The 16,009-nt window shown below is 39.9% G+C and overlaps 1 protein-coding gene across 2 annotated transcripts in view; it reads left to right on the top strand.

Annotated features, from left to right (window-relative positions):
• Window positions 1–15,378, top strand: part of ap2b1 (adaptor related protein complex 2 subunit beta 1) — a 275,766-nt gene extending 260,388 nt beyond the window's left edge. For both annotated transcript variants that reach the window (XM_063031461.1, XM_063031460.1), the window contains one exon: window positions 11,831–15,378. In XM_063031461.1, coding sequence (XP_062887531.1) covers window positions 11,831–11,905 — 75 coding nt within the window. In that variant the 3' untranslated portion in view covers window positions 11,906–15,378. The remainder of the gene's footprint in view (window positions 1–11,830) is intronic.
• The last annotated feature ends 631 nt before the right edge of the window (window positions 15,379–16,009 follow it).

Below are 16,009 nucleotides of genomic sequence, written 5' to 3'. Positions count from 1 at the left end.
CCTCAGGGTCAATATCACGAATGACCTGACTTAGTCCAACCAAGCAGAGTTCACTGCCAAAAAGGCCCACCAGCGCCTTTACTTCCTGAGAAAACTAAAGAAATTCAGCCTGTCCCCTAAAACCCTCACTAATTTTTATAGATGCACCGTAGAAAGCATTCTTCTAGGGTGCATCACAACCTGGTATGGAAGTTGTCCTGTCCAAGACTGAAAGAAGCTGCAGAAGATCGTGAACACGGCGCAGCACATCACATAATCCAATCTTCCGTCCGTGGACTCACTTTACACCGCACGCTGTCGGAGCAGTGCTGCCGGGATAATCAAGGACATGACCCACCCAGCCAACACACTTTTCGTCCCTCTTCCCTCCGGGAGAAGGCTCAGGAACTTGAAGACTCGTACGGCCAGATTTGGGAACAGCTTCTTTCCAGCTGTGATAAGACTGCTGAACGGATCCTGACCCGGATCTGGGCCGTACCCTCCAAATATCTGGACCTCCCTCTCGGTGTTTTTGTACTACCTTACTTTCCATTTTTCTATTTTCTATTTATGATTTATAATTTAAATTTTTAATATTTACTCATTTTTACGATTTTTAATATTTTTAATATTTAATATTTGTAATCCAGGGAGTGGGAAGCGCAGAATCAAATATCGCTGTGATGATTGTACATTCTAGTACCAATTGTTTGGCAACAATAAAGTATAAAGTATCTAAGTACATATATGTTATCATATACCTCGCTGAGATATATTTTCCTACAGGCGCTCACAGTAAATACAAAAAGCACAATAGAATCAATGAAACACTCAACAGGACGGATAAACAACTAATATGCAAAATTCAACAAACTGTGCAAATACAAAAACAATTGATAATAAATAAACAGTAAATATCAAGAACATTAAAATAAAGAGTCCTTGAAAGTGAGTCCATAGGTTATGGGAACAGTTCAGTGATGGGGCGAGTGAAGTTATCCCCTCTGGTTCAGGAGCCTGATAGTAGAAATAACTGTTCCTAAATCTGGTGGTGCAGGTCCTGAGGCTCGTGTACTACCTTCTTAATGGCAACAGAGAGAAGAGAGCATGGCTTGGATGCTGGGGTTTGTTGATGATAGATGCTGCTTTCCTGCAATAGCAGATGTAGATGTGTTCTGTGGTGGGGAGAGCTTTACCTGTGATGGAGTGGGCCATATCCTTCTTTATGTGGGTTTTTCCTTTGAAGGGCATTGGTTTTTCCATACCAAGCCATGATGCAACCAGTCAATATACTCTCCACTACATATCAATAGAAGTTTGTCAAATCTTCGCAAACTTCTAAGGGAGTAAAAGCGGGGCCATGCCATCTTCATAATGCCACTTATGTGCTGGACCCAGGGCAGACCCTCTGAAACGGTAACACCGATGAATTTATAGTTGCTGACTTTCTTTATCTTTGATCCCCACTGAGGATGGGCTGATTGACCTCCAGTTTCCTCTGCCTGTGTCAATAATAGCTCCTTGGGTCTTGCTGACATTGAGTGAAAAGTTGCTGTGGCACTGCTCAGCCAGATTTTCAATCTCCCTCCTGTATGCTGATTTGACACCACTTTTAATTCGGCCAATGTCAGTGGTCTCATCAGCAGACTTAAATATGGCTTTGGACCTTTGCTGATGGAGATTGTGGAGGAGATGATTTTGCCAATCCGAACTGACTGAGCTCTGCAAGTTTGGAAAACAAGGCTCCTGTTGCACACAGGAGTATTGAGGCTGAAGATTTTGAAGCTTATTGATTAATTTTGAAGAGATAATAATATTGAATACCAAGCTGTAGTCATTGATGAGCATCCTGATATATGCACCTTCACTGCCCAGATATTCCAGGATTGAGTGAAGAGCCCATGAAGTGGCATCTGCTGTGGGCCTGTTGTGATCGTAGACAAGTTGGACTTAATCCAAGTCCCTTCTCAGGCAGGAGTTGATATGTTTCATCACCAGCCTTTCGAAGTACTTCATCAAGTTGGTGTAAGTGCTACTGGATGGTAGTCATTAAGGCAGATTACCACAGTCTTCTTAGGCACGGGTATAATTGAAGCCTGCTTGAAGCAGATGGGTACCTCAGACGGCCGAAGCGAGAAGTTAAAGATATTAGTGAATTCTCCAGCTAGTTGATCAACACAGGTCTTTAGTCCTTGGCCAGCTACCTGTCTCGGCCAGATGCTTTCCATGGGTCAGCTTCAGAGACTGAAATCACAGGGTCATTGGGGGCTACAGGAGTTCATGAAGGTTCCTCCATGTTTTGACAGTCAAAATCAGCAAAAAAGGCATTGAGCTCATCTGGGACCACTTGAATTTAACTTGGTCGCCAGAGCTGAATACTTCTGATCTGGCCCCCAGCAGATGCAGATCTCATGGTTCACAGGACTTCTGGTTAGGTTAGACTGAATGATCTTGTCAGGACACACTTGTCTACAACTGTTTTTATAAAGTCCATGACAACCATGGTGTATTTGTTCAGATCCTGTAATGAATCCAGAACGAGGGGCCACAGTTTGAGGATAGAGGGGAAGCCTTTTAGGACCGAGATTAGGAAAAACTTCTTCACACAGAGAGTGGTGAATCTGTGGAATGCTCTGCCACAGGAAACAGTTGAGGCCAGTTCATTGGCTATATTTAAGAGGGAGTTAGATATGGCCCTTGTGGCTACGGGGGTCAGGGGGTATGGAGGGAAGGCTGGGGTGGGGTTCTGAGTTGGATGATCAGCCATGATCATAATAAATGGCGGTGCAGGCTCGAAGAGCCAAATGGCCTACTCCTGCACCTATTTTCTATGTTTCTATGAATCCTTGAATTCGGCCTAGCCAATCAACTCAAAGCAATCCGTAGCCATTCTTCTGTCTCCCACGATCACATCTTTGTTGTCCTTATCTCTGGAGCCATGCTTTTTAACCTCTGTCTGTATACAGGTAGGAGGAGGATAGCCAATATCCCAAAATGCAGTCTAGGCATGGAACGGTCGGCATTCATAACTATAATCTAGCAGTGGTCAAATGTATTGGAACTGCTGCTGCTGTAGGTGATACATTGATGATAATTGGGGAAAGATTTCTTCAAACAAACCTGATTGTTGAAGAAGGCCTAACCGAATGTAGACCACTGCAGCACAGTACAAGCCCTCCAGCCCACAAAGTTCTGCCAACCCATCATTCTCTTGTTGTGTAGTTGGAGAGAAGTTTTTGGGATATTAGAGGGTGAGTCATTCATTCCAGGATACTCAGATTTTGACCTGTTTTCATACCCATAGTGTATATGCAGCTGTTATGACCTCTGGGATGTTAATGGATCTCTTTCTGAAGGTGGTCATCAGGTGGTATTCTTGGCAACAATTGCTACCTAAGTGTTTTTCCTTGGCTGCCCTTCAATATTTCTCATTGATCCTCTGGCTTGATTGGAAATGTAGAATGAGGAATATGCTGGGCCAAGTGGCTGCACATTGGGTGGTTGTGCTGTTTCCACCGTTCAAGAAACAAATTCAGAAATGAGAGGTATAGAGGGACTTGTGAGTCCTAGTGCAGGATTCCCTAAAGGTTAACTTGCAGGATGTGTCAATAATAAAAAAGGCAAATGTAATGTTCGCATTCATTTCAAGAAGACTAGAATATAAAAACAAGGATGTAATGCTGAGGCTCTATAAGGCATTTGTTGGACCGCATTTGGAGTATTATGAACAGTTCTGGGCACTATATCCAAGAAAGACGGTGCTGACGTTGCAGAGGGCCCAGAGGAGGTTTATGAGAATGATCCTGGGAATGAAAGGGTTAATGTGTGAGGAGTGTTTGACAGCTCTGGGCCTGTACTTGTCGGAGTTTAGAAGAATGATGGAGAATCTTATTGAACCTTGCCAGTTATTGAAACTCCTAGATACAGTGGGTATGGAGAGGGTGTTTCCAGTAGTAGGAGACTCCAGCACCAGAGGGCATAGACTAATAATAAAAGGATGTCCCTTTAGAACAGAGGTGAGGAAGAATTTCTTTAGCCGGTGGGGGGGAGTGAATCTGTGGAATTTATTGCCACAGACACCATGGTGGTGAAGTCATTGGGTTTATTTAAAGTGAGCGTTCTTGATTAGTAAGGGCATGAAAGGTTACAGGGAGAAGGCAGGAGACTGGGGTTGAAATGGAAAATAAATCACCCATATTTTGAATAACAAGATTGTTGTTGATATCTTTTTTATGGCTTCAACAGCAGTGTCAAACTACGGAGCATACTTAATGTGCTGAATAGCCCAATTCTGCTCCTATATCTTAGGATCTTATTGTCTTTTATATCACCCTGCATAGATGCACAGATCATTGATGTAACCATTTGGCTTGAAACTAAAGATGGATTCACAACATTAATTCAGTATAGTAATATGCCTCAGGGTGTTTTTAGTTAGATCCGGGTCTATGTTAAATAAATTTGTGAATCGCTTCTGAAGGCGACTCAAGTGAACTCTGTTTTATTTTAGTCTTACCGTTACAGATGTTGATATTTTAGTCACGTTTTTAAAGATACAAAGGCCAGAGCTTATTAATAACCTAGTGTCAGAGTAGATTCATATCAAACAGTAGCAATGATTTCCTCCTTTAAAATGCTGTGAACTATATGATTTTGTATTTGACATCATAATTTCCCAAGACTCATTTTTAATTTCAGTAACAGCAGTATATATCCAAACATAATCTCATCATTGCTTTGAAATTTTATAAATTCATTTATGCTCTAAAACAATGCAAATAGATCCAAACCCCCACCTAGTCAAATCCTATATTGACATCAACTTGCTTTGGTTTCTCCACATTGTTTTTTTAACCATAACGCTGTCACCATTGTAACAGTTTCAAACTAAATTACTTCTCTTAAACCTGGGTCCTGTCAGTTTACAGGATCTGCCACTGAGAGTTAGCATCTATCTAATATGTCCAACCCTGCCAATGGCATTTAACTAAAATTAAATGTATTGACTGAAAAGCGCCAATAAAATTTTGATTCTGAGTGCCAGGAAATGGAGTTTGCTTTGAAGCATGCAGCTGCTTCTCATGGAAACAGACCAAGATTTCCCCTTCTGGGTGTAAATAGTGTAGCTTTAAACACGACAGCATCTAATCCTGTAGAAGTTCCCAACAACATCATCAATGCCATTCCACAAAGTAACACAATATGAAGAGCCTTCTAAAATATCCTGGAACATAGTAAAATTGTTCATGTTTAGGAATAAGAGAATGTAGAGGGAATATTTTATCAATCTTCATTTGTTATCACCTCTACCCATTTTCCAAAAACCCTTCTGTCTGCTGAAGTTTCAACAAGTGCTACTGGTCACGAACAATGCCCATTAATCGTCCTCATCCTATACTCTACCCATACTTCTTTGGAAAAGACTGTGACAAGATTGGTGCTGACCAGTCCCACAATGTTTCATTCTCTGTTGAGACAACGCATTTTTGACAGCAAATGGAGTTTTTGTTTATCTATTGCTGTTGATTTCAGATGATAACTTGGAGTCAGGGAACAGTTGCAGACTTCAAGTGGTTATTGAATCTCTTGAGATATGCAAGTCAGCAATCAGGAATCCTCTCATTGTTACCAGAATCTGCAGGCAGTTCACAAGATGGTGGCTAACAAGTTTAGTTAAATATAGAGCTTGCTCTGTGTCTGTTTTGTACAAATTAAAAGCATTTTTTAACATTTGGGTCACTAGCTTGGAATGTTAAGAGTTCTCATTGCTACCATCGGGAAGGAGGTCTGAAGGCAACATGCAACAATTCAGGAACTGCTGCTTCCCCTCTGCCTTCTGATTTCTGAACAGACATTGACCCCATGAACACTACCTCACTACTTTTTTTATTTCTATTTTTGAGCTACTTATTACTGTAATTCATGTCTTCTTCTCTGTTATTATGTATTGCATTGTATTGCTGCTGCAAAGACCACAAATTTTACAACATAAGGTGATATTAAACCTAATTCTGAGATGTAAAAGAAAGTTGAGTGGCCAGTGGAATCTCAAATCTACCAGGTTCTTGATTTTGCCCAGGTGCTTTGAGCGTGAAGCCCCAGTAAGAAAAATCTCAGGGGCCAGAGATTGTGTAATGTGCTATGGATGAGAAGACATGTTCTCCTGAGTAAAAAAAAGCAAATTGGTTTATTATTGTCACATGTACCAAGCTACAGTGAAAAACTTGGGTTTTGTATGCCATCCGTACAGATCATCTCATTACAATAATGTTGAGATAGTACAGAGAAAATAATAACAACATACAATAATTGAACTTTTCACTGTTGGACTTCAGCCATGTTCCACCGTGATACAACACTTGGCGGCACGGCAGGTCGTTCCTGCCTGTGGCCATCGAACGTGCAGCTCCTCCCTTGGAGGGTCAGACACCCTGAGCCAATAGACTGGTCCTGGACTTATTTTCCATCTGGCATAGTTTGCATTTTGTTCTTTGATTGTTGGGGGTTTTTGTATTGCTATATTTACGCTCTATTCTTGGTTGGTGCAGCTGTAACAAAACCAAATTTCCCTCGGGATTAATAAAGTATATCTATCTATCTACCTAAACTGTTACAGCAAATGTGCAATTCAGGCAGAGAATAATTTGCAATTGTGAGGACAAAATTCCATCTTACTATTCTAGGGGAGCATTCAGTAGTCTTAACAGTTGTATGGAAACTGTCTTTGAGCCCAGTAGTATGCACTTTTAAGCTTTTGTATCCCATGGTTGAAGACCGCAGGCAGTGAAATGATGCTGTGTGTAGGTTTTAAAGAACAAACGGCTTGTGCGTGTTTCTCACAGTTTCCTCCACATTCCCAAAGATGTCTTGGAGTTATGCTACTTGTCAACCCTTAAGTTATAGGTGGATATTGGGAGAGAGAATAAATAGTGGGTAATAGGATTTCTCTGAGAGCTAGCATAGGTCTTGTGGGCCAAATGGCATCCTCCTATTTATCCTATGTCATGATGGAATATGAACATGTTGCATTATCCTGCTGGTTAGAAGCACTCCTATTAGGCAAACTGAATTCCTCAGGTCCTTGGTCTGTACCCTGGTACGTAAAAACCACTTCTTTCCAAAAAGTGTCGGACATCTGATATGCCTGACGAAAAAGTAGAAGTGACAGCATTCGGAATCTGCCTGATGTGAGGAATGATTCTTACAACAAATCTCACTGCACTTGCTGAGCCTGCCTTCTGGTGCACGTACTTAAAAACTGTTCACATGGTAGTATCACCAGCCCCATCTAAAACTTTATTGCCTCTAAAAGCCAGAAAACCCAGTGAAAGACCTGATTTATGTAGAGAGATTTTATAACTGATCAGGAAGCTCAGCTGGGGTTTCAGAAGAAAAATGACTGATGGACAGATTTCAACACTCTGCACAGTAACAGCTGCATTTTGACAGAGTGTATTTGCCTTATTAGATTAGATTATGAGGACACGTAGTCCTCTTTTATTGTCATTTAGTAATGCATGCATTAAGAAATTATACAATGTTTTTCCAGAATGATATCACAGAAACACATGACAAACCAAGACTGAAAAACTGACAAAAACCACATAATTATAACATATAGTTACAACAGTGCAAAGCAATACCGTAATTTGATGAGAACAGACCATGGGCACGGTAAAGTCTCAAAGTCTGTCAAAAGTCCCATCATCTCACGCAGAAGGTAAACCTCCAGCGCCGCAAACTTGCCGATGCAGCATCCCGGAAGCATCCGACCCCGAGTCCGTCCGAGCCTCCGACCAGCTCTCCAATACCAAGCGCCATCTCTGCCAAGTGCTTCGACCCCAGCCCCGGCAATAGGCAAGGACGAGGATTTGGGGCCTTCCCCTCCGGAGATTCTCGATCACACAGTAGCAGTGGCAGCGAAGCAGGCATTTCAGAAGTTTCTCCAGATGTTCCTCCATGCTTCTTCACGTCTGTCTCTATCAAATCAGGATTGTGCATGGCATCCTACTTCACAGATATGATATAATTCGGAATGGCCGCGTGCGCTGCGTCACGCCGCCATCTTCTCCTCCCTCCATGTCTGATTTTACACTGGAGATTGAATCATACTTTCCTATTTCAGACAAGGGGAAAATAGTATTTATGAATTGTTCAAATTAAAAAGTTCATAAAGCTGTGCTCAGAGTTCATATTCACACCTTTCCAACACTACTGTCCCGGCCTCCATTCATCAGCTACTGGCATCTTAGGGCTTTGTTAACCCTATACTTGATTATTCCACTGCTCTCTTGGCCGGTCTTCTATGTTATACCTTCTGCAGACCTTAGCAGTGTAAAAACTCTCTGCTGTTCTTTATCTCAAACAACTCCCTTTTGCTCATCAGTTCTGTACTTACATATGCTGTCTCCCAATCCAGGAATTTATACATATGTAATTCTCAGTCTTGTTTTCTAACCTATCCTGTCACTGTTCTTTGCCTCCTCTAATTCTGACCTCATCTCACTGTTGTGCACTGCTCATCTATTTATGAATTTGATTTTAACTGCCTAAGCCCTGATGCCTCTAATTTTATTTCTGCTTTTAAGGTGCTCTTTTAACCTCATGCTTCAATTAAGCATTTAATTAGTAGCCCTGATTCAATATCATTATTTTCATTTGGAATATATTAAATTCTGTTCTAATTACCTGCTGATTTGCAATCCTCATGTCCCAAGGTCAGTTCCAGTCGCTATCTGAAACTATTTTGAACAATTCCATATGTGTGCGTATTGATTAATCTATTCTTGTCTGTGTGCGTATGCTGATCAGTTTATATTGGTGGCTTCCTGCTGTGCACTGTTCTAAGGAAAAGGCCTTTGTTTACACAGCTGCACTAAGTGATTTCAAAGCCTAATTCTGCCTGTCAGTTTTGATAGAAGTAGTTTATTAGCTAATTGTTTCCTGGTAGGCTATTAAATGTTTTAGTGAGCATGTTAATGCTGTTAGAGTGCTGCAGGAAATCTTTATTCTGATGGTGGAGGGGGGAGGAATGGTTGGTGGATGCACAGGGTTTTGGCATTGAGAGACCTTTATCTTGATTACCTGGAACCTGATATTTCTGGAAGGAATGATTCACTCAATAAATAAGAGTTAAGTGTCATATTTCAATCATACTTATCAGTGAATATATTTTGTATAAGGAGAGCAATCAATAAATTGAAATAATTGTGCTCAATATATAGTGGATTCTGGTTAATTTGGACACATCGGGACCAGTACATTTTGGCTCAATAAAGCAACTGCCCCAATTAACCGAAGTTTCATGGAAATAGTTAAAAAGGTATAAAAAGAAAGGCAAAGTACTGTTTCACTGATTAACAAATTATATATTTAAACAAAATACAGAACAAATTAGAGTACTATCAATACTAATACAGTGCTATAAAACTGTACAGACATCCCACCCTGCAAAAACTCATTTCAGGGAGGTAGCACCATCAATTTGCGGGAGACTTCCGGGAGAGGTGGGATGTCTGCAATAGAGTAGCTCCTTAGCAGCTGGCCAGCTAGTTTAAATAACGTTAGCTATGTTAATGAACGAATGACACTTGTTAAACTCACCTCAACATGTCTTTTACAGTCTTAACCTACCATGGGCAATAGAAAAGTCACTGTTGCAAACAGTGCAGCGAGCAACACTGTCATTATTTTGACCCCTATTTGGCAGGAGTACACTTTAGTGTAGTCTGGGGTGACGTACATTTTTTTTTGGAACACTCTGCAATGCGCGCTCTTGCTCGAGCTCGCTCTCTCGCTTTCTCTCTTGCTCTCTCTTGCTTTTCTCTCGCTCGCTCTCAAAAAAATTGATTTCCGTGATATTGTATATAATTTGCAGCATCAGGGAGCCACTATTAATATGCGGGAGACTCCCGGAAGTTCCGGGAGAGGTGGAATGTCTGACTGCATAAATCCGAATAGTTATTGACGGAGGAATTCATCCAGTGTACACTGCCTTGTTTTTTTGGTTGACTGTAAAATGAACAAAATCAGCGCAGACACCTAGTGCAGATGATAGATTGCCTTCAAACAATGCCTCCAAATCTTCATTTTCATTGTAACATTCAAAATGATTGTTGATACCTTCTCATTCTTCCTAGATCCTAACTTGCTGAAGTAGTGAAATCGTTTCATTTTCACTCCCTGCCTTTTCTGGCATCTCCAAGTCTGAAAGCTTGAAGCTGCAGTGAGCAGAACAATTCTGAATTGTCTTGCTCTGTATTTCTCAGGATCTATCAGTAACAAAAATCATTGCTTTTTGAACACAAGCATGTGCAACTGGCACTATTTAAAAACTGCTCTAGGCATAGTGTAGTGACTGATGCCTACACGCGCACTTATTTAACACTATTTAGAAACTGACAACAGTCCCATGCCCCAATTAAGCGACATAATGTCCCAAATAAATGAAGGGAATCCTGGCTATTTTCGCGATTAGTTTTTGTTCTTTAAGAGTTGCCCCAAAGAAGTGGCTGCCCAATTGCTGCCTAACTGCTGGCCCAATTAACCAGAATCCACTGTATTAACAAAAAAAAAAGCAATGACTATATCCAACATTTTAATAAGGAAGGTAGTAAATATGTCCAACATGTAACCAATCATCTTTGTGCAACATTGGCATCCCATTGTCAGCGCCACACATCACCCAACACAAGTCATTCATTTCTAGATGATCTTCCCAACAGGTTCAGTGAATTTGGAGACCTATGTTTATCTCATTGTCTTGATCCCAGCCTTAGGATCATATCCATATTCCATATGCCATATTCTCAAAGAATATTAAAGGCAAGAACAGGGCATTCCTGCAAAAGTTGTTAATTATGTTTTGCTGACATATTTCTGAATGTATTTATGCTTGCATGTACACATCTTCCAAGCTGTCAGATAATTATCTTGGAATCTATTCTGGTACTGTGATTTTCCAGTCTTTATTTTAAAACATCATCAAACATGCTGTAAATCCCTTTTTTAAGAGCCCTGGAAGAACCTTACTATCTACTGAAGTATTTTTAGAGCCCATATACTAAACAATGAATTGACCTTTCTAAGACAGCATTAAACAGATATACCATGGAGAGCATTCTAACGGGCTGCCTCACTGTCAGATACGGGGGATTGCGGTGACTACTGCACAGAATCGAAATAAGCTGCAGAGAGTTGTAAAATTAGCTAGCATGGGCACTAGCCTGTGTAGTATCCAGGATATCTTCAAGGAGTGTCGCCTCAAAATAGCGGAATCCATCATTAAGATCCCCCATCATCCAGGACAAGCCCTCTTCTCATGGCTACCATCAGGAAGGAGGCAAACTCTCAACGATTCAGGAACAGTTTCTTCCCTTCTGCTATCCAATTTCTGAATGGATATTGAACCCATGAACACTACCTGACTACTTGTTTTTTGCACCACTTCTTTCATGTAACTGTTTACTGTAATTCACAGTTTTCCTTCTATTATGTACTGCATTATACTGCTGCCACAAAAACAAATGCCAGTGATGTTAAATTTGATTCTGATCATAGAATCACAGTGGTCCACGTACAAATAGTGTTGACATCTGTTTTCTTAGCTTGTGCTAGGTGTTTATTTTGAACATTTTAATTCACCCAAAGGCTGCCACTACATCAAATTTTGGTCGAGTCTTTCTACCAACCTCCTAAGGCAGGCCTTACAGATTTTATGCTTTCTCTTATTGTAATGTCTGCATGAACAAAATGTGTCAGTCTAGCCGTACAGGGCCCTAAAGACTTTACTGAATGTTGCTCATGGTGTCTTTTATTCTCTATTAATTTTTGTTTCTTTTTTCCCTCGCAGTTGTCATTAAAGTGCAGAGCACCAGAGGTGTCACAGTACGTCTACCAAGTCTATGATACCCTTCTGAAGAACTGAAGATTGGAACTAGCTCCCCAATCGTACTGAAAGTACTCATCTTGATGCACTCCTCTCAACAAATATCACTAGCAGTGCGTACTAGAAATGGATCATAAACAAAATCTACATTTGGTGTTTTTTAATGGAAATGCACTGATGAAATAGTGAAACTTATAATTGTATGCATTCAATAGAAGATGTCAACTATAGTCACTTTCAGTGCGGCAGTTTGTGTTCTTCTGTTGCTTTCTCAAAACAAAACCACTGTTCAGACCACTATCTCAAAGTGATATTATTCCAACAGATGTATTTGTTCTGTGCCAAGTTTGTTGTGTTTTATTAATTGATTTCGACCTGATGTATAATTGGGCTAGGTAGCATCTGTGCTAATCTTCATGGAATGTGTCAAATACAGAGGATGGCCAAAATATTGGGTGTGTCTTTTAAGCACTGGGCATGTCAAGGGAAAAGTACTGCAACTTGAAATATTTAAACCCCCGAGAGTCACTTACTCCACAAGAGAATTTGTTTATTTAACCATGTGGTACTTACTTAATCAAGCTTGTACAAAACTGTCCTTTCTAAGATTCTTTCTTATTTGATGCAAAAGTCCTTCTGGTTCTTGAAGGGTTTTGTATATGTATTCCCAAGAAGAAATGCTAACTTTTAGTGTGAATCATTCACATTAATCTAAGGTGGACAGAGTCTTTTACTTGTCTGAATCTCATGTTTACCACTAAAACCAACTAATGCCTAACTTCTCCTGAAACTTGCCCAGCAGTATCATGCTGAAACTTGAGGACTTGCTCTCTTGGTTTTATTTGCAGTAACATTTATTGTCAGCAGCATCCTACATTGTATCTGCATTGTTCCCTTACAAAATGCTTAATTTTTATAGATGTGTTTGTTGCAATTTTCCTGAAGATTCCTTTATAGATTCAGCAAAATTTTCAATAAACGTTTGACAAAATAATATCATATGCAAGATGTCGCTAAGATGCTCTTTGCTGTATTTTGGTGGTGATGCATTGATTGATTCATCCTTGCCATCTGTGTTTTCTTTATTATAATAATTGTTATTCATTAGGTATAATTCATTTTATGTTCACACTGGAACGTGAATAAAGTAGACTGAGCTGTGCAAAGTGTCTTGCTGACAATCCAGGAAGAATGGTAGTTAAGTGTTTAGTTGTATTGGGGTGACTGAATGTTTCATCAGTACCTTTATTTTACTCTCATCAGTAGGCTAGATGGATTAACGTCTCTCTTCTGTGGTTAACTGAACAGTAAAACTTGAGGACCAGATTTATCTTCAATGAATGTATTCTTTTTCAGGCAACTAACCTTCTACAGCACCTTTATCCCTTAAACATGGGAAATGTCTTTACATGTCCATAATGTTCACAGTTTCAAAGGTTTTTGTAATATGATGGTTGTGCACAATCTGGTTGTAATTTCTGTCAGTCACCTGTAGTGCATGGTTATTGCAGTATCAGTAGTGCAAGCATGTACCAAGCAATTAATCCAATAACAAGAAACAATACAGATTCACATCTTGGAGCATTTTATCTTTTACTGTGAAGAAATATTTCACAAGGTTTTTGAACCATTTTCTGTTTTATTTTTGGTGTCCCTGTAACCTGATTGATTCAGTTCTCCAGTGTATAATTATCAAGTATTTATAATGGCATCATATGGAACACTGACATGAAGTGGGGGCTGAGGCTTATTGCTTTGTTCTCAGAGATGCTCAGTGTTTTCTGTTTTGTCGCAGATTTCCAGCGTCTGCAGTTTTCTTGATTTCCTCAAAGGTGCTTATTACTTTCTAGTGGTATATTGGAAGATTTAACTTCAATGTGTCAAGGGCCTCCGAACTCCAGTGGACTAACCTCCTGCTGTAGCAAGACAGAGAAGGATACAGTCAGAATAAAATGTGGATTCTCATTGTTCTGGGGTAGCTGGTCTCATCCAGGTACCAATAGGTAATTCCATAATCATCATCAACTCTACTGGGCTGGAGTAGTGAGCTATTAGCCAAGGTTGCCACTGTAAATCACAGCTGGATGGTTTTTGCCAGTCATATGCATAAAATGCTGTTGGTTGAGACGATGGTCAATGTGTCTTCTGCAGTCCAATAGGCGGCCTGCACTCACTGTCAAGTCTCATTTAGAGAACAGAAACTATGCTTGGCCAAGGAACAAAACTCAGCTACATGCAGTATATTCAGGAAAGAGAGGAATTGAACGGGTGATTTTTTTTTAAGTTTTTTGTTTGTTAAGGTTTCAACATCATAGCAATGAACAAATATTTTGTAGATATCCAAACTGTTGTTCTGGCAGAACTAATGGGATTTTCAAAAACAAACCATATTTCACAATAGAGATTGTATCCAGTGGTTATAATCCAGTAAATTTGTATCCAGTAAATGTGAAAAGCATGGGAGCTCAGGCATCATCATAATTTTGAGATTGTGAATATAATTCAGTAAAAAAGCCCAGAATTAAAAGCTGGCATTAATTTAAAAACATTAAGCCAGCGGATTATTGTAAGAACTTCTCAGGTTCACTAATATCGTCAGGAAGGAAAACTGGCTTCTTAACAACTCTGACCTTTACATAACTCAAACATTTAACTTAGTGGTAAACCAGTTCTAGGAATATCCTTATTTAATGGTGAATCAAAGCATGTTTTGTTGTGTGATCAGAAAGTTGCAGCTGGTTCTATGCTGAGTCTTTATCTATTGTCAATGTGCTACTGCTTTATACAGACAAATACATAAACTGCAGTCTAAGACAGTTAATGTCAGCCTCATTTTAAAAGTGATTTCCTCAATAGTTTGTTTTTGTAGTTTATTTTTGTCAGAGTTTCCTGGGAAGGAATGAGTTGATTACAAGTTCTTCTGTTTCACATTAAGTTATAAAGAGAATACAAAAAGACACTTTCTCTGGCCATGCTGGTATACACCTAAAAGATTATTGTGGAGCCATTACTCCCCCAAGATTTGAGGAAAGTTTCCTGCAAGACTCCTAACAGGAACACTGAACAGCTCAAGATTATTGCATTTTAGACTTGTTAACAGCAGCAGAATTGGAATTCAGATGAGAGGTCATTCTATACAAATTTACTTTTGACCCATGGTTTTCAATGGCTGATTATTATTCTGACAGAATAAAAGCCATTGCTGAGTTACTTGGGTTTCTACACTGGATGACTGAAGGATACACTGACCCTGCCCCTCACTTCCATCCTTGAAAAACTGGTATCTTAAAATGCTTCATTCCGTCCTCAATGCATTCCAAATATTGTATTACTTGTCTACTGTACTGAGGTGTAAAATTTCATTTTCCAAATTTAATATTCCACTGTTAACCAACTCTTGTGGCTCATATTATTCTGATTTCTGACAGATTGATAAATAAATTGCTTCTTTGAATGTTACCAGATTTAGTCAAAGTTGATACATGCGTATGTGTCTATTAAAATCTGGCTTCCCTTGAAGTGTTTTTGCTCTCTTTGTCGACTATGAAGAGTTTCGTATTCATACTCAATATGGGTCACCATTATTCTCCAGAGTATGAAGTGTGAGTTCAGGGATCTACTTAATGTCTTATTGTGCATGTTTTTTTTTACATACACTCAGTATCAAAACCAATATTAATGGATTGAAAGAACTGAATGCAAAGAAATTATAATTTACACAGTGCCAGATCATGTCTCATGCTTATTCCAAAGAGCTTCACCTATGACGGTTTGTTTTGTGGGGAAATGTGCCATATATTTCTCATGTAGTGAGATTTCAACCCCCACCACCCCCTGACCAGGTAAAAACCAGTCAGGATACTTTCAGTCACAAACGAGAAAATCTGCAGACGCCGGAAATCCAAGCAACGCACACAAAATGCAGGAAGAACTCGGCAGGCGAGGCAGCAGCATCTATGGAAAAGAGCCCAGACCCTTTATTGGGACTGGAGAAGAAAAGACGAGGGGTCAGAGTAAGAAAGTGGGGGGAGGGGAGGAGGAACCACAAGATGATAGGTGAAACCAGGAGGGGTGAAGTAAAGAGCTGAGATGTTGATTGGTGAAGGAGATACAGGCAGGAGAAAGGGGAATTCTGATAGGACA

This window comes from Mobula hypostoma, chromosome 23 (genome assembly GCF_963921235.1).
Source record: "Mobula hypostoma chromosome 23, sMobHyp1.1, whole genome shotgun sequence".
Classification (NCBI taxonomy): domain Eukaryota; kingdom Metazoa; phylum Chordata; class Chondrichthyes; order Myliobatiformes; family Myliobatidae; genus Mobula; species Mobula hypostoma.
The sequence above is the reverse complement of the archived record's forward strand: the minus strand, read 5'-3'. Positions and strand labels throughout refer to the sequence as shown.